Here is a 19,372-nt window from a genome sequence, read left to right as displayed (position 1 = left end):
GTGTTTTGTGTCTATCTCATACAGAAACTCGTGATGAGCCGACTGAAGAACAGGATGATCATGATGAACATGATGAGGAAAAGATGAAGAACTCTGATGAGGTGAAGGGCTGCGTCATTTACTTGTAAAACCGTACAAAATATTGTAGGAAGATTAAGGACCCTTAAAGGAACAGTGTTTACTTTAAAAGGATCATTTACTCACCTTCATAGTTTCAAACCTGCATGACTTTCTTTTTAAGGCAAAATTTTGAAAATATCCTGGTAGTTCTTTTCCGTATAATGAAAGTAAAAGGGGACTGGGCGGTCAAGCTTTAAAAGGACAAAAATGCACCATAAAAGTATCATAAAATATAAAAAAACATTTTTAAGCTGTATGCTAATTTCACCACAAAAAAAAAAAAAAAATAAAAATCAATAAAATAAATAATCTCATAAATAGTCATTTGTTTAAGTATATCTATATATATATATATATATATATATATATATATATATATATATATATTTTACATTTTATTAATTACGTTTTGTTAAAAGTTACACAATTCAATTTGATAGAATTTTGTTTTGAAATTTAAAGGCATAAATCTGAGTATATGTAATTATTTAAAATTTGTATTTAATTTAATCAAGCTCATTTTTGTATTTACATTGCAGTATTGTTTTGTTATATAAACAATTAGGCACTTTCACAAATATAACCTTTTCCATTAATTTAGCTGCATTTGCCCATTTATTTTCTTTTATTCTTTTATTATATTTTCTATTACTAAGGATAAAACAAACAAAAAAATCCATAAAAGTAATCTTAAACAAAATAATAAAAAATATATATATATATTTTAATTTTTTATTAATTACATTTTGTTAAAAGTTACACAATTCAATTTGATGGAATTTTGTTATGAAATTTATATGCATAAATCTTAAAAAATAAAATAAAATAAGCTAAAAAAAATTTTTATTTTAAAATAAAATGTTATTTAAAAAATTAATTTAATTTAATTTAATCAAGCACATTTTTGTATTTACAGTGCAGTATTTTTTATTATATAAACAATTAGGCACTTTCACAAATATAACCTTTTCCATTAATTTAGCTATTAATTTTTTATTTTACTTTATTAATTTATCATATTTATTATTAATAAATTTAAATGAAAATGATCAAGTTTTCTGAAGTCATACTAGCTTTGTGTAATGAAAGTCATTATTCACTGAGTGGAAGATTATCAGTGAACTTTGGTTTAACTATTCCGTGTAGTTAAGATATACTCGAAGTTGTTTTTGATAAATAATCATCTGCCAAATGAAGCAAAATGATGCAATTCTGGAAGACATGATGCATTTGCTGGGCGTTAACAAAATGGACCACGCTTACTGCTGTTGAGCTTGCATTATTTTGATTTCCTCTCAGGGTACCGCTGGACAGGAAGTGACAGCGTATGAAGAGATGTCAGCGCTGGTCAACTATGTTCAGCCGAACAAATTCATCTCTTTTGAGAATGCAGCGAGTGAGTTTTTATAGACCCTCTCATATGTGTGTGATTAATATTCATCTATACTACCGGTCAAAAGTATTGAAACACACTCACTCATTCTTTATTATAATTTGTTTCACATTTTAGAATAATAGTAAAGTCATTAAAACTATGGAATAACATCAATGGAACTATTATGCAAAATAAATCAAAACTGTGTTATATTTTAGCATCTTCAAAGTAGTCACCCTTTGCCTAGAATCTGCAGACATGTACTCTTGACATTTTCTCATCAACTTCTTGAGGTATCACCCTGGGATGCTTTTTAAACAGTATTGAAGGAGTTCCCATCTAGGTTGGGCACTTAGTGGCTGCTTTTCTTTATTATTTGGTCCAAGTCATCAATTTCAAAAACTTTTTTATTAAATTTTAGTTTTATAATGAAATAAATTAATATGGTGGCACAATTATATTTTTGTCTACAAAACTAATTTCAAACATTTAATCATACGCCTTCAGATCAAAAGATTTTTAAGATCATGAGAAACATTTCAGTCAAGTGTTTCAGAACTTTTGACCGGTAGTGTATATCATACTGTAAATCCATTTTGATCATCCTCTTATGCAATACTGCACAATGATTTCCATCTTTCAAAATTGGGAGTTTAAAATGTGATCTTTGAAGAAATATATGATGGGGACACGACAATGTACTATTTAGTAGGAATGACCCTGTTGTTATTTGCTCTCTGTTGCACCATTCAACTGCTTGAATTGATTCTGAATACAACAAATAATGCCACCTATCACTTTTACTGCAAGTCACAGTGTACATTTCTAAATTCTAAAGTTATTATCATTGACTTTTGTCTAAATATAGAAAAGAACAAGAGTTTCGTGATCTCGTCATTCGTGGAAACCAAAGGAGAAAGTCTGATTGCCAAGAACGCTGTGGACTGGGCCGAGTATCCTTTCACACCAGTTATATTTCTACAGATTACTTCTTAACTGTAATATTTAGATGCAAACTATTATGTCACATTGACAAGCAAAAAGCAGCTGATATAAGATGATGGTGTTTGTTAGATGTCACGTGTTTCCTATACCGATGTCTGTAGATACAATAAGAGGCAGATGAGTCGTATCTACCCTAAAGGAACCCGTGTGGATTCTTCAAACTATAATCCTCAGCCGTTCTGGACCGCTGGCTGTCAGTTTGTGGCACTCAACTACCAAACTATGGGTGAGACATTTATGTTTGTTTCAAAAGCCCACTGATGAAACTCATGCAGAAAACACAAAAACTCACTTTTCAGCTACATATCATATTTACTGATCGGTGGTATTTATCTGTGTGTATCAATTGTTTAACATAATTTAATTCCATAATTAGAAACTTCTGATTTTGGCTTCATAATGTGTTTATATGTAATAGCATACACAAGTGTAATTTTGTGTGTGTGTGTGTGTGTGTGTGTGTGTGTGTGTGTGTGTGTGTGTGTGTGTGTGTGTGTGTGAATTTAGTGCAAGCCAGTATTTCTGTGCCATACATTTAACATCAATAATTTAACAACCAATTATTTAACTCAATTTTCAAAATTAAATGTAATAATTGAAGCACATTTTTGTATACATTGTTTTTTCATTATATATACAATTCACACAGCCTTTTCTGTAAATGTAAAAGCAGTTTTTTTTTTTTGTTTGTTTTGTTTAGAGGGCATGTGTAAACAGGATCCATTTTATTTTATCAATAAATATTCAAAATGTAATTTAATTTAAAAACTAATAAAAAAACAATCAAACATATTTTTTCTAAATTCTAACTTTTGTAAAAAAAAAAAAAAAAAAGAATTTCTTGACAAGCACATTTTTCTTTGTATACAGTGCACATTTTCAATCTGATGCCAATATATTCTCTTTTTTATTTTATTTTAATTAATAAATATTTTCAATTCAAGCTAACTTAATTTTAAAAATGAAAAAAAAAAAAAAAAAATATATATATATATATATATATATATATATATATATATATATATATATATATTGTATCTATACTAAATTTAGGGAAGTAATAGTTAAATAGTAGTATTTATTAACAGTGTTCACAGTGCAGTGTTGTTTGATTACATAAACAATGTTCTATCTGATGCCAGTATATTTTATTTAACTTGATTTTCTTTTATGAATTTCAGTAACAGAGAGTTGATATGAGACTGTGATATATTTGATCCTGTAGATTTCCCCATGCAGCTGAACATGGCTCTGTTTGAGTATAATGGTCGGACGGGTTACTTGCTCAAACATGACGTCCTGCGGAGAAACGACAAGAAGTTCGATCCCTTCAGTGACAGGATTGATACTGTTATTGCCAGCACGCTCACAATTAAGGTAAACTAATAAGTGCCATTACATTTCAAAAGTCACAAAACCCAGAAATACATTGCTGGGTTTTGGACTTTTTTGGGAAATCATAAATTATTTGAATTTAGGACCAAAAAATCCTAAAACATGAAAATATGAAATTCTCCATTGAACTGTAACCTCTCAATCTGTTCAGATCTACTCAGGTCAGTTCCTATCTGATAAGAATGTGAAGACCGGAGTCGAGGTGGAGCTCATCGGTTTGCCAAAAGATCCTAAAAAAAAGTACCGCACCAAATGGACCACCACACCAAACGCCATCAACCCAGAGTGGAATGAGGAGCCATTCGTCTTTGAGAAGGTCAGTGATATGCAAAAACAGACGGGTAAATATTACGTTTAATGGCCCAAAACATACATTAATGAAGCCTCATGATCGCTTGTTTGAGCTAGTCTGACGTTGTATGTTTCTGTGATTTTGATCAGATCTTGCTGCCGGAAATGGCCTATCTCAGACTCGTCGTTCTTGAGGATGGTGGCAAGTTCTTAGGTCACAGAATCATTCCACTTGACGCTCTTAAAACAGGTTAGACTGACCATATACAAGGTATTTTAATGGTTCTTTTCAGCACCAAAATTCTTAAAATGTTCTCCTGTGACATTAGGCTGTGTAAAATCCAGTTTTAATTGGAACCTCCATTTTTTAAGGAATAGTCATTAATTAATTTAACACTGTCATTAATTACTCTCATTCAGACCCCATTTACTTTCTTCAAACTGTTAGTTAGTTAGTTAGTTAGTTAGTTAGTTAGTTAGTTAGTTATGAATGAAATGATCTTATTAGCTAGATTTAGTCAGTTACGATGAAAAAAGTGATCTTGAGTTAAAGTTGTTAGTTAGCTAGTTATGATTAATAAAATGATCTTATTCATTTGAGTTAGTTAGTTAGTTATGAATGAAAAGATCTTATTAGCTAGATTGAGTAGTCAGTTATGATGAAAAAAGTTATCTTGAGTTAAAGTTGTTAGTTAATTAGTTATGATTAATAAAATGATCTTGTTGGTTGGTTGGTTGGTTGGTTGGGTGGTTGGTTGGTTGGCTGGTTGGTTGGTTAGTTATGATGAATAAAATGATATTATTAGTTAGATCAAGTAGTTGGTTGGTTGGTTGGTTGGTTAATTAGTTATGATGAATAAAATGATCTTGTCAGTTGGTTGGTTAGTTGGTTAGTTATGATGAATAAAATTATCTTGTCGGTTGGTTGGTTGGTTGGTTGGTTGGTTAGTTATGATGAATAAAATGATCTTGTTAGTTTGTTGGTTGGTTGGGTGGTTGGTTGGTTGGTTGGTTGGCTGGCTGGTTGGTTGGTTGGTTAGTTATGATGAATAAAATGATCTGGTTGGTTGGTTGGTTGGTTTGTTAGTTATGATGAATAAAATGATATTATTAGTTAGATCAAGTAGTTGGTTGGTTGATTGGTTGGTTGGTTAGTTATGATGAATAAAATGACCTTGTTGGTTGGTTGGTTGGCTGGTTGGTTGGTTGGTTGGTTGGTTGGCTGGTTGGTTGGTTGGTTGGTTATGATGAATAAAATGATCTTGTTGGTTGGTTGGTAGGTTGGTTGGTTGGTTAGTTAGTTATGATGAATACAATTATATTATTAGTTAGATCAAGCAGTTGGTTGGTTGATTGGTTGGTTAGTTATGATGAATAAAATGATCTTGTTGGTTGGTTGGTTGGTTATGATGAATAAAATGATCTTGTCAGTTGGTTGGTTGGTTGGTTGGTTGGTTAGTTATGATGAATAAAATGATCTTGTTGGTTGGTTGGTTGGTTAGTTAGTTATGATGAATAAAATTATATTATTAGTTAGACCAAGCAGTTGGTTGGAAGGTTGGTTAGTTATGATGAATACAATTATCTTGTTGGTTGGTTGGTTAGTTAGTTAGTTAGTTGGTTAGTTTGTTAGTTAGTTATGATTAATACAATTATCTTATTAGTTAGATTGAGTAGTTAAACATCAGGATGTAAAACCCTTATGGTTTTAATTGGAACCTTCATTTTTAAAAGAATAGATAACCCCAACATTAAAATTTTCTTAGTCAAATCATTCACTTATTCTCAATCTGACCTCGTATTAGTCACAAAATGAGATCTTAATCAGAATGTCCAAGTTTCTGTTTTCAATACAAGGAAAGTGGGTAGTGATTGAAACTGCCAAGCTCCAAAAAGTAAAATGAAGATTTGAAATATTGCACACAAGCTATATGGACTAATTTTATGATACTTTTAGTCATTTCTATGTTTTACTTACAGGTTTCCAACACATTTGTTTGCGCAGTGAGAGTAACATGCCGCTCATGCTTCCGTCTCTGTTTGTGCACATTGAAGTCAAGGACTACATCCCTGCTGCTTTCGCTGGTACTCTCACTGTCTTATAAGCACACATTTACATTCATACAGCACATATGCATTTATTTAAGACTAATACAACATCAAACAAACACTTGTGTGACTTTCATTTATTTCATTTCTTTAGATTTCACAGATGCACTTTTCAATCCAGTGAAGACTTCAAAGCCACCGAAGACTGAGGTACAGTTAAAAGACTGTTTATATCTTTAAAAGATTATATCTAATCATACACATGCATGATGCCATATATATTCAATCATACTAGAAAGACGTTAGTGTACTGTGAAGTGCAGGCAGTCTGATTGATGTACAGTCTACAAAATAGAAGCTTTTGCTAAACATTAAAATATGGCAAATCTTATCTCATAAAGTTCTCACTGTAATCGTGGTTCTAGAGTTCAACGTATGTATGTGAATATGAGTTACCTGCTGCGGATGGAGCCCCACCAGCTGCCACACCAGCACCTGCTGCAGGTAAGTAACCCTGAACTGCTATAATCCCTTACTTAATGTGCAAGGCCATGGTTTTTTTTTTTTTGTTTTGTTTTTTTTGCCATGAGTACCCTGGTGGTATTAGATGCCATGATGCACAGTATGAATATGGTACCAAAAATATCAGAGTATGGTATTAGATGACATCTGATACCATAACTGTACTGTGCATTTAATATTATGTATTATTGATGTGATATGAATAATAATTGTCTTCTTTCTTTTTCTTGTATTATTAGAACCAAAGGCTGAGAGTCCAGCAGAGGGCGGTGTTGCACCAGAGGAAAAACCAGAGGAAAAACCAGAACCAGTCCCTGCTCCAACTCCTGAACCACCTGAACCAAAACCAGAACCAGCCCCAGAACCACCTAAACCTGAACCAGAACCACCTAAACCTGAACCAGCACCAGAACCACCTAAACCTGAACCAGAACCATCCACAGAACCACCTAAACCTGAACCAGAACCATCTAAACCTGAACCAGAACCATCCCCAGAACCACCTAAATCTGAACCAGCGCCAGAACCAGCACCAGAACCACCTCAACCTGAACCACAACCAGAAGAGAAACCAGAAGAGCCTGCTTCAGCTGAAGATAATAATGTGACAGAGATCGAGACCACAGAATCCAGTCCTGCAGAAAAAACCAGTGAGGAAACCCTGTCTGATCCGTCAGGTGAGGCCTGCTCACATTGTCCTTGCTAAATGGTACTTTCAGTTAAGTGTCAAGAGTTCAGGTAAATATTTAGAAAATCATTAGATACATAAAAACACCCAAATACCAAAATCAAGGTACTAAAGTCATTAATATGGTGGGAATGATGGTTGCGATGGTAAATAATGATGGTCTCATTGTATTATACAGCAAAAGATTATTAATAAAATTATTTTGTTAGGTTATTTAGTTAGGTTAGGAAGGGATGTGCAGCGAAGCCATTATTTGTATCTTTTACTATGAAAAAATTATCTGTATCTGTATCTGTATTCGGATAGAACCAGATTTGGGCATTGCTTAAACCGGATGTGCGTCAAAATTAATAAAAAATGTAACTCTCTTACATTTAGGCTATAGCTTCTGCATATAAAGTATGTCTCGGATAGGCATATTTAAATATTATTATTAATAATAATAATAATGAATATAGCCTACAAACTGAAAGCACCATCAATCTCTATCAGAAAGTTTTATGATACACTCGAGGCTTAATTAGTGAAATTTCATGTGCAGAATTAGTGAAATGCAGTGGAATACATTGCAAGACTGAACCTCTATATCAGTGGTGTAATTGGAGCCATACGCACGTATACACCGTATGCGTACTTTTTTCCCAGGGCTGTTTGCGTATAACAACTTCTAAGGATCAATATTTGCGTATACCCTCAGTATACCCACTTGTTTTGCCATTTCAGAAGTCCATAATCTACTGTTATGTTAGTTTCCCTTTAACTGTATTGGAAACTGGCGATTCTTTGTTGTAATTGATGCATAATGGCTGTTTAAGATGGCTGTTTTAACACGGACGGCTTCGCACTGAACGCAATTTTGCGGCCATCTGCGATGTTTTTCAGTGTAAAGCAGTGTCTCGTGCAGGTGAGCATGTATAAATGGGTCATTCCTACAATTCGGTGACATTAAGTCCCCAGTACAAGTTTGTGGTGTTTATATTGTTTCATTTCACCCGAATACAATTTTGATAGGCTTGTTAAAAATAATAAAGACTTTTTATAATGTTACACACATCTGTTGGTTTAAAAGTTACATTTTAAATAATTTAAATCCTTTTCTACTGCACTGTGTCATTTCCTCATGTCACTAAAACTGCACGTCAAACATCTTTGACAAAAATAAGTGCTAAATCATTGAACTGAATTTACAAATATGTTTGCTAGATATCAGTCACAGACCATATAGTGGCTAATTTATCCACTGAATGTCTACCCTGTTATTGTCCACCCTGATGCTGCCTATTTAACTGGATGGACGTCTGAATTTTTTGGTAAATTAGCTACTAATACAATCTTTAATATGTCCCTGTAATGATCAAACATTTTATTTTTCAAAAGTTTCAAAGCCGGAATGTCACCAAATTCTAGGAATGACCCATTTATGATATGTACAGAGTTGCAGTTCCGCAGCTCTCTATTCACAGATTATGCAGTCTGCGTATAACAGACATCTGACAAGCGCATTTTCATTCATAGGTTTACACTGTAGTAATATTGGCTTCACAGACTCATCATTGCTCTGTAATTTTCAATATTTTTTTTTAAAATATCACTTTATACCTGTGCTTGTTGTATGATCATTCTTCTGTACATTTTTTCTATTATTCGGATTAATTCTTTATTCATTTTGAAGTCATTATTCATGCCTTTCCAAATAAGGTATTCGATTTCAGGCACATCCCTAGTTGTTAGTTAGTTAGTTAGTTAGTTAGTTAGTTATGATGAATAAAATTATCTGGTTGGTTGGTTGGTTGGTACGTTCATTGGTTCGCTGGTTAGTTATGATGAATATGATGGAAAAATGATCTTGTTAGTTATTTAGTTAGTTAGTTAGTTAGTTATGATGAATAAAGTTATCTGGTTGGTTGGTTGGTTCATTAGTTATGATGAATATGATGAATAAAATGATCTTGTTAGTTACTTAGTTTGTTAGTTAGTTATGATGAATAAAATTATCTGGTTGGTTGGTTGGTACGTTCATTGGTTCATTCGTTAGTTAGTTATGATGAATAAAATTATCTAGTTGGTTGGTTGGTTGGTTGGTACGTTCATTGGTTCGCTGGTTAGTTATGATGAATATGATGAAAAAATGATCTTGTTAGTTATTTAGTTAGTTAGTTAGTTAGTTATGATGAATAAAGTTATCTGGTTGGTTGGTTGGTTGGTTGGTACGTTCATTGGTTCGCTGGTTAGTTATGATGAATATGATGAAAAAATGATCTTGTTAGTTATTTAGTTAGTTAGTTAGTTAGTTATGATGAATAAAGTTATCTGGTTGGTTGGTTGGTTGGTTGGTACGTTCATTGGTTCGCTGGTTAGTTATGATGAATATGATGAAAAAATGATCTTGTTAGTTATTTAGTTAGTTAGTTAGTTATGATGAATAAAGTTATCTGGTTGGTTGGTTGGTTCATTAGTTATGATGAATATGATGAATAAAATGATCTTGTTAGTTACTTAGTTTGTTAGTTAGTTAGTTATGATGAATAAAATTATCTGGTTGGTTGGTTGGTACGTTCATTGGTTCACTGGTTAGTTATGATGAATATGATAAAGAAAAATGATCTTGTTAGTTTGTTAATTAGTTAGTCAGTTAGTTATGATGAATAAAATGATCTGGTTGGTTGGTTGGTTAGTTGGTTCGTTGGTTAGTTATGATGAATATGATGAATAAAATGATCATATTAGTTAGTTAGTTAGATAGTTACTAATGATGAATAAAATGATGTGAGTGAGTGAGTGAGTTAGTTATGAGGAATAAAATGATCTAGTTGGTTGGTTGGTTGGTTGGTACGTTCATTGGTTCGTTGGTTAGTTGTGATGAATATGATGTAAAATCTTGTTAGTTAGTTAGTTAGTTAGTTATGATAAATCAAATGATCTGGTTTGTTGGTTGGTACGTTCATTGGTTCGTTCGTTAGTTATGATGAATATGATGAATAAAATGATCTTGTTAGTTAGTTCATTAGTTAGTTAGTTATGATGAATAAAACGATCTAGTTGGTTGATTGGTTGGTACGTTCGTTGGTTAGTTATGATGAATATGATGAATAAAATGATCTTATTAGTTAGTTAGTTATTTAGTTAGTTACTAATGATGAATAAAATGATCTGAGTGCGTGAGTGAGTTAGTTATGATGAATAAAATTATCTGGTTGGTTGGTTGGTACGTTGGTTAGTTATGATGAATATGATGAATAAAATGATCTTATTAGTTAGTTAGTTAGTTAGTTATGATGAATAAAATGATCTGGTTGGTTGGTTGGTTCATTAGTTATGATGAATATGATGAATAAAATTATCTTGTTAGTTAGTTATGATGATGAATAAAATGATCTGGTTGGTTGGTTGGTTGGTTAGTTGGTTCGTTGGTTAGTTATGATGAATATGATGAATAAAATTATTTTATTAGTTACTTAGTTAGTTAGTTAGTTACTAATGATGAATAAAATGATCTGAGTGAGTGAGTGAGTGAGTTATGAGGAATAAAATGATCTGGTTGGTTGGTTGGTTGGTACGTTCATTGGTTCGTTGGTTAGTTGGTTAGTTATGATGAATATGATGAAAAATCTTGTTAGTTAGTTAGTTATGATGAATAAAATGATCTGGTTGGTTGGTTGGTTAGTTATGATGAATATGATGAATAAAATGATCTTATTAGTTAGTTAGTTAGTTGGTTAGTTACTAATGATGAATAAAATGATCTGAGTGAGTGAGTGAGTGAGTGAGTGAGTGTGAGTGAGTTAGTAAGTTAGTAAGTTAGTTAGTGAGTGGGTAGTTATGATCAGTAAAATGCTCTTATTAGTTAGATTGAGCTGTAATGATCTTATTAGATAGTTAAAAGTAGTTAGTTAATGGACATTTGTTTGTTTGTTTGTTTGTTTGTTTGTTTGTTTGTTTGTTTGACCAGAGCTCACTGTAATGTCTAATTTCAGATCCACCAAGTGTGACATCTGAAGAACTACAGCAGCATAAGAACTTCCTGAAGGTCACCAAGAAACAAGAGAAAGACCTCAAAGACATGGAGAAGAAGTTTCAGAAGAAACAACAAGACCTGACACAGAAGTACAATGAGCAGCTTAAAGCCTTGAAGAAGAAGAATTCGGGCAAGAAGTAAATACAACACAAACAAAATACAGCTTTAGTAGAACATATTATGTTATATTAACATTACTTTCTCTGCTCAACCCTCTTGGGTTAACGCAAACTTGTTGATAAGACCTTCACCTGCTCAATGTAACCTGTTGCTTAGTGCTGGTTTGTGCTGACAACAGCATCCAAACATGACATATACTGGTCTTTTCAGCAGAGAAACTTCATCAGAACTGTATTGGTCCTTCTACAGTCTTGTGGTTCATGTATATGTTGTGAGAATTGATCTTAAATTTAGTGATGATGTTTAGTTGTTGTGTGTTGTGTGTGATTGTACAGGACAGAGGGTTCAGATCCAACTGAGCAGATCACTGAACTCAAACAGAAACTCATGTCTGAGCTCAGAGCTCTGCTTGTGGAGAAGTATGATCAACTGAAGAAGAAAAAAGAGCAACAAAATACTGAGGTAAAACAACTCAATAACTCTCTCTCTAAGAATTAAGTGTGTTCAAGCTTATAAACTCACTTCAACTGCATGACCATACACTAAACTTGAATAAAGTTTCATTAGCATGTAAACAGCCAGGTGTTACTTTCCTCTCTGTTGTGAAGTCGAGTGTTTCCCGCTGTCCGTGAGCCAAAATTCTCTCCAGATATTGATTACCCATCAGCACTCTGCTGCTCTCTGTAGTCAGTTGATCTGCATGGATCAGAGGTCAATCATGTCCTTTTCTGAGAGAGTAAACCTGACCAGACCCACAGCACTCTCTTACACTCATATCAACCGCAGTCTTTTCAAAATGGATCTCTGCACACATTTTACCCACACCGATCCCACTGGCAGAAGCTAGAAGTGTTTTAACAACAATTTTCTTTATTTGTCACACATATACATTTGCACATATACAGTGAAATTCTTCTTTTTCACATATCCCAGGTAGGCTGGGGTCAGAGTGCAGGGTCAGCCATGATACAGTGCCCCTGGAGCAGATAGGGTCAAGGGCCTTGCTCAAGGGCCCAACAGTGGCATCTTGGCAGTGCTGGGGCTTGAACCCCTGACCATCTAATCAGTAACCCAGAGCCTTAACCGCTGAGCTACCACTGCCCAACATATCCCAGCCAAGCTGGGGTCAGAGCTCAGTAACCCAGAGCCTTAACCGCTGAGCTACCACTGCCCAACATATCCCAGCCAAGCTGGGGTCAGAGCGCAGGGTCAGCCATGATACGGCGCCCCTGGAGCAGATGGGGTCAAGGGCCTTGCTGGTCAAGGGCCCAACGGTGGCATCGTGGCGGTGTTGGGGCTTGAACCCCTGACCATCTAGTCATTAACCCAGAGCCTTAACCGCCAAGCCACCACTGCCCCTCGTGCGTGTCATGTTGGGGCTTTGTGGCGCACTGAATACCAAACATGCGGTTACTGCAGGCGCTCTTCCTCTCAGCGAGCTTCCAACTGGAGCAACGGACAATCGAGAGGTCACCAAACCGCCACTGTCGACATGGGTATGGGCACGTGTGCACTCAAGTTTCCGAGTGAAATGTCCACAGAGTGGCGCCAAAAGCGAGTTTAATTTTTTGTTGTAAATGATGTAATATAGTCAACAGGAATGTATATTTTATTAAACCTACACCCAAACCCCAACCCTAAACCTAACCATCAGTAGAGTAAAATGGTCATTTTTTAGTCCAAATAACACTCACCGTGAGTTATTCTTGCAACGCAATCAGTCGCGCCACAGGAAAAGGTAAACTCATTTGAATTGATGCAAAAATGTCTGATGGGAGATGTTAGTGGTGATAATATATACAGTAGTAGTAATACTAATAGTAGTGCTTGTTAGTAATGCATCAGAATGAGGTCGATTTCTTTTGGAAGCAACATATCGATTTCTTGAATGAACATGTTGTTTTAGCATGTCACTCTGCAGATTAAGTTTATGCAGTAACATCTAAATTACATTGACTTATCCTGCATCCCAATTTGCATATTGTCCATCCTAAATAGTATTCGAAATATGAAGGATTATTGCATCCAAAATCGAAGTATGCTAAAAACTGTATTCCAAAAGTGCCTGCATAATATACATTTTCTGATGGATTTTTGTAGAAAAATGGTGATTAAGGCTCAAGCTACCACAGAAGTTTTAAAACGTTTGACTTTATAATAATAAAGTAATTAAAATAATAATTAATTTTGTTAAATGTTAACACAAACACTATAGCTGTATCCCAAACGACACACTATACACTATGCACTTACAAAATGTAAGCCATGTAGTGTATTATCATCCCAAAAGTTTTTTTAATACATAGAAGCGTTCGCCATTTAACAGCTGATGGAAGCGATGTTTCAAACCCAAGCGTGGTGTTGCCACTAGCTTTAGTGCGCTATCCACCCTCAGTTCAACACTTAATGTATACCTCTATAATATACATATTCACACAGCATGGTATGATGGTAAAGCATTTAACTCACTTTTGTAAGGTGCTTCACAGAAGTTTCGCTAGTTGTCATATACTCCATTACTTACAACTGTTTTGCCAGATCACCATCGCTGCCTGTAACTCCACCCCTTCTGCTATGTTCGGCAAGTCACGTGCGCAGACTGCACGAAGTGTCCGACATTCCACACTCCGTTTTGACGGTTGAAAAAGTGCATCATCCGGGTACTCGTAGTACACTTCTTTTTGTTGCATTTTCAGTGTAAACATAATACTCGCACTACTTACACTACAAAATGACGTAAAACAGTGCAGAAGTGTGCGGTTTGGGACGCAGGTAGTATAATACTAATTATAGTCTAACTACATACTCAAAACTGTGTTTTCCTGTCACCAGCAAATTACATCATAGAAGCATACGAATTTGGACACAGCCTAAAAGCTAAATTAATTTTTTTTAACATGGTATTTATTCTTTGTTATGTAATATATCAGAACAGACAAGAGTCAATATGTATGTGCAAAATGCAGGATTTAGTTCATTAGACATACTGTAAATTTAATTATATTAGCCAACACTTTATAGAGTTACTCTATAAGCTAATCAAATAGTTAGATTTTATTACATTTAATGATAACAATAATAACTAGATAGGTAAAGGTTGTCAAGACAAACACTGATGTTTTAACTAGTTTTAAAAGTTTGAAGATTACTGGTTATTTAGACATCACAGTAAGTCAAAATGCTAGCTATCTGGCTAGATAGATATACAGACTGTGACATAGATAGTCAGATAAACCATCAGATAGGTTGAGAGAGAGAGAGAGAGAGGGAGCAATGTAAAGCAGATCAAAGACCTTCTGTGAGTTTGTTTACATTTTTTGATAGTGTGAGTTTAAGTTAACGAGTATTCTATTGATCCATTTGAACGTTCCATTAATGCAAGTCTGTGGGATATTGGCGATAGTTGATCATCAGCTGTGGGAAAACCGTAAGTCCGAATGGTTAAAAAAGACGAAGCACACTATTCCAGAACAGTCTGAAGGTCTGTGCCAAGTTTAGTGAATGTAGCTTGAAAGCTTGTAGTGAAATTTTAGTATTTAAAAAAAAAAAAAAAAAAATCCTAAACCTAGTTTTTAGAATAGAAGTAGAGAATGTTGGCTTTGTAAAGCCAACATAATAATAAGTTTCATGTATTAAATATATTGCATTTTCAAAGTAGGAAAATACAAACAGGAAATGGACAGAGAAGGAAAGTACTGGTAATATTTTTTTTTATTATTAAAGATATCATAAAATCATAAAACACGGCTAGGTATTTCTTCTTGGGACTGACAGGAAGTGCATATGTTAGTTTGGTTTTGCACGGCTGCTCACCAGAGCACAGACCGGCTCTAAAGACCAGCTGGTGTGTTCTGTTCTTATATATGTAAGTGACACTTCCTGTTTCCTGTTCTGTATTTCCTGTGACAGCGCTTGACCAAACTCCTGGAGATGGCCACAGAGAAACACAGCAGCGAACTGAAGACACTCAGCAGGTGTGTGTGTGTGTGTGCATTTTGTTTAATGTTTTAATTCAGTTAATGGATCAGAGAGTTTTGTGTGTGTGTAAATAATAATAAAAAAGCAATAAAAAATATCAGATACTGTGTAGTTCTTAATAATTTTTATTTAAAATAAATTTTAGTGCTAGTTTTGCACATTATTACAGTTGAAGTCAGACGTTTACACACATCTTAGCCAAATACATTTAAACTCAGTTTTTCAATTCCTGACATTTAATCGTAGAAAACATTCCCTGTCTTAGGTCAGTTAGGATCACTACTTTATTTTAAGAATGTGAAATGTCAGAATAATGGTAGAGAGAATTGCACACAGGCCCATTCCTCCAGACAGAACTGGTGTAACTGAGTCAGGTTTGTAGGCCTCCTTGCTCGCACACGCTTTTTCACTTCTGCCCACAAATTTTCTATCGGATTGAGGTCAGGGGTTTGTGATGGCCACTCCAGCACCTTGACTTTGTTGTCCTTAAGCCATTTTGCTACAGCTTTGGAGGTATGCTTGGGGTCATTGTCCATTTGGAAAACCCATTTGCGACCAAGCTTTAACTTCCTGGCTGATGTCTTGAGATGTTGCTTCAATATATCCACATAATTTTCCTTCCTCATGATGCCATCTATTTTGTGAAGTGCACCAGTCCCTCCTGCAGCAAAGCACCCCCACAATATGATGCTGCCACCCCATGCTTCACGGTTGGGATGGTGTTCTTCGGCTTGCAAGCCTCTCCCTTTTTCCTCCAAACATAACGATGGTCATTATGGCCATTTTGTTTCATCAGACCAGAGGACATTTCTCCAAAAAGTAAGATCTTTGTCCCTGTGTGCATTTGCAAACTGTAGTCTGGATTTTTTATGGTGCTTTTGGAGCAGTGGCTTCTTCCTTGCTGAGCAGCCTTTCAGAGTTATGTCGACATAGGACTCGTTTTGCTGTGGATATAGATACTTGTCTACCTGTTTCCTCCAGCATCTTCACAATGTCCTTTGCGGTTGTTCTGGGATTGATTTGCACTTTTCGCACCAAACTACGTTCATCTCTAGGAGACAGAATGCGTCTCCTTCCTGAGCAGTATGATGGCTGCGTGGTCCCATGGTGTTTATACTTGCGTACTATTGTTAGTACAGATGAACGTGGTACCTTCAGGCATTTGGAAATTGCTCCCAAGGATGAATCAGACTTGTGGAGGTCCACAATTTTTTTTTTTTCTGAGGTCTTGGCTGATTTCTTCTGATTTTCCCATGATGTCAAGCAAAGTGGCACTGAGTTTGAAGGTAGACCTCAAAATACATCCACAGGTACACCTCCAATGGACTCCAATTAGCCTATCAGAAGCCAAATTAGGCTTGACATAATTTTCTGGAATTTTCCAAGCTGCTTAAAGGCACAGTTAACTTAGTGTATGTAAACTTCTGACCCACTGGAATTGTGATATAGTCAATTAAAAGTGAAACAATCTGTCTGTAAACAATTGTTGGAAAAATTATTCATGTCATGCACAAAGTAGATGTCCTAAACGACTTGCCAAAACTATAGTTTGCTAATATTAGATCTGTGGAGTGCTTAAAATAATGAGTTTTAATGACTTCAACCTAATTGTATGTAAACTTCTGACTTCAACTGTACATAATTTTATATATTAAGGAATTCATTCAATTGAACTATTAGATATAAAAGGACAACAATTAAATGTTAAGAAACATTTGACCTTATAAAGGTAAAGCACAACCCTGACAATCAATTTCAGGGGGCAAATATTGCCTCTTAATTAAAAGTTTAATTGTGACACTGGTGTAACTATCTGTTTTTTATTTTATTTTCTCAGTGAGATGAAAAAGAAGAGGGAAAAGTGAGACACATACATATACACACACAGACAATTTATTTGAACTATTTGAATGCAAAACTGGACAGCATTTTTATTTAAATTCAGACGTTTAATCAAGCGTTTGTGTTTGTTGTTTTAAAGAACAAATCCTGATATTTCTGTATTTCAGAATGAAGAAGAGCAAAAGTTCTGATCAGCTTGACAGTGATGCTCAGGTAAAACACAGCAGATGAACACAGGACCTCTTTTACCGCTGTTTTCCAGTGAGTGAGTGAACATGGCAGGTAGACGGGCAGCAACAAAACGAGAGAGAGCCCGATTGAGACGAGAGCCTGTAACCATGGCATTTATAATGTGAAAGATAGAAACATGTGCGTTCTGACTCAATCACGTCTGTTGAGTGATGACTAATCAAATTCATTCACATTTCTGTTTATTTCTTTCACTGGTACATTCATTCAGAAACTCGACTGCCAGAACATTTGTTATTGAGGTTTAAGATATAAAATTCAGAGGAAATGTGTTTTAGTTCATCCAAATACAACAATTCTATCAGTTTTCTGACCCTCATATCGTTCCAAACCTGTTTTCACACAAAAGCAAATATTTTGAAGTATGTTCTCGCTGCTAATTTTCAGTTTTTTTATTTTAGTCATAATTCTTACCCTTTGACAAATTCCCTTTAAATTTAGTCAGTATTTCATCATATCATATTCATTAATTTTTGTCAGCTTTACTGTGACTTAAATGGCATGTAATTTTAGTTGCCAGAAATAACAAAAACAAATCAAACTGCAACAGAAATTTGAGCCAAATATTAAAATATTTTTAAAATATTATAAACTACTTAAACATGTATCAAACATATTAAAGATGAATATATTTAAATAATACACTGAAAACCTCAGATCACTGAAGTATAAGCTGTTTTTTTATAAGTTTTAGAAATTAAAAATCTTGGTTTATTTATATATATATATATATATATATATATATATATATATATATATATATATATATATATATGGCATTTTAGAAAATATTACAAGAAAAATAATATTGCAATATATAAAAAATGCACAAATACAGTTATAAATATATATAAACAGTGTTTGTTCCTGGTTAATATCTTGCAATATTATTTTTTATATATTATTGTGCTATTTGTCACATTTTCATAAAAATGATGTTTTAATTAAAACCATTTAATTATCGTCATTATGTCTTTCCAGCCTCATCTTTATTATCGTTGACAACATCAAAAAACCCTTTGTCAACGACATTTTCATCAGCAGAAAAATAGAAAGCAGACAGTGACCAGGGGCATTCAATATCCAAAAAAGCACAAAAAACTACCATAAAAGTGGTCCATATACATGGTGTGCTATATTCCAAGTCTTCTGAAGTCATATGATAGCTTTGTGTGAGGAACAGAGTTTATGTTGCTATTCAGTTAAAATCCTCTCAAATCTCATTTGTACTTTGGCAGAATCAAACTTGCCATGTCGTGACATGCAAGAACTAGTGCCATTTGGTTTCACTGATCAAACTTAGCATGACGTGTCTCGACGTGCCATATCTGAATGTGCACAAACGCGAATGAGATTTCAGAGCTACGGTGGAGGGGAAGATTTTGAAAGTGTTTTAAACTTAAAGTTTACAAAGTTTATTTTCTACTGGAGTGAATGAGTTTATTTGTGACACATGACAGATTCAGAAATGAAAGACTGAGTCTCTTCAGATGTTCAGGACTGTACAGATTGTCGAGTCTGTCTGCTCAACGTGATATGCAAACAATAGCTGCACATGGACTGGAAGCATGCTCTATCTGACGCTCACACACACACACACTCATTGACATGAACTGAAATGGGACGGAATTACACACATCTTTAAAGTTGTTCGCAGCTGCACATTTAGTGCACATTTAATTTACCTGAGTGCATGTATGTACATGTGACGTCAAGCTAATGG

At 34.4% G+C, this 19,372-nt stretch overlaps 1 protein-coding gene across 1 annotated transcript in view; it reads left to right on the top strand.

Annotated features, from left to right (window-relative positions):
* The window catches only part of LOC127410687 (1-phosphatidylinositol 4,5-bisphosphate phosphodiesterase beta-2-like), a 46,722-nt gene that overhangs the window by 23,195 nt on the left and 4,155 nt on the right, over positions 1-19,372 (top strand). The window contains exons 15-30 of the mRNA XM_051645851.1: positions 25-101; positions 1,420-1,516; positions 2,364-2,448; positions 2,602-2,726; positions 3,726-3,877; positions 4,047-4,211; positions 4,337-4,436; positions 6,167-6,271; positions 6,390-6,445; positions 6,661-6,739; positions 6,997-7,434; positions 11,420-11,597; positions 11,916-12,042; positions 15,490-15,554; positions 17,396-17,419; positions 17,568-17,613. Coding sequence (XP_051501811.1) covers positions 25-101; positions 1,420-1,516; positions 2,364-2,448; positions 2,602-2,726; positions 3,726-3,877; positions 4,047-4,211; positions 4,337-4,436; positions 6,167-6,271; positions 6,390-6,445; positions 6,661-6,739; positions 6,997-7,434; positions 11,420-11,597; positions 11,916-12,042; positions 15,490-15,554; positions 17,396-17,419; positions 17,568-17,613 — 1,919 coding nt within the window. The remainder of the gene's footprint in view (positions 1-24; positions 102-1,419; positions 1,517-2,363; positions 2,449-2,601; positions 2,727-3,725; positions 3,878-4,046; positions 4,212-4,336; positions 4,437-6,166; positions 6,272-6,389; positions 6,446-6,660; positions 6,740-6,996; positions 7,435-11,419; positions 11,598-11,915; positions 12,043-15,489; positions 15,555-17,395; positions 17,420-17,567; positions 17,614-19,372) is intronic.

This window comes from Myxocyprinus asiaticus, chromosome 20 (assembly GCF_019703515.2).
Source record: "Myxocyprinus asiaticus isolate MX2 ecotype Aquarium Trade chromosome 20, UBuf_Myxa_2, whole genome shotgun sequence".
Taxonomy (NCBI): Eukaryota; Metazoa; Chordata; class Actinopteri; order Cypriniformes; family Catostomidae; genus Myxocyprinus; species Myxocyprinus asiaticus.
The sequence above is the reverse complement of the archived record's forward strand: the minus strand, read 5'-3'. Positions and strand labels throughout refer to the sequence as shown.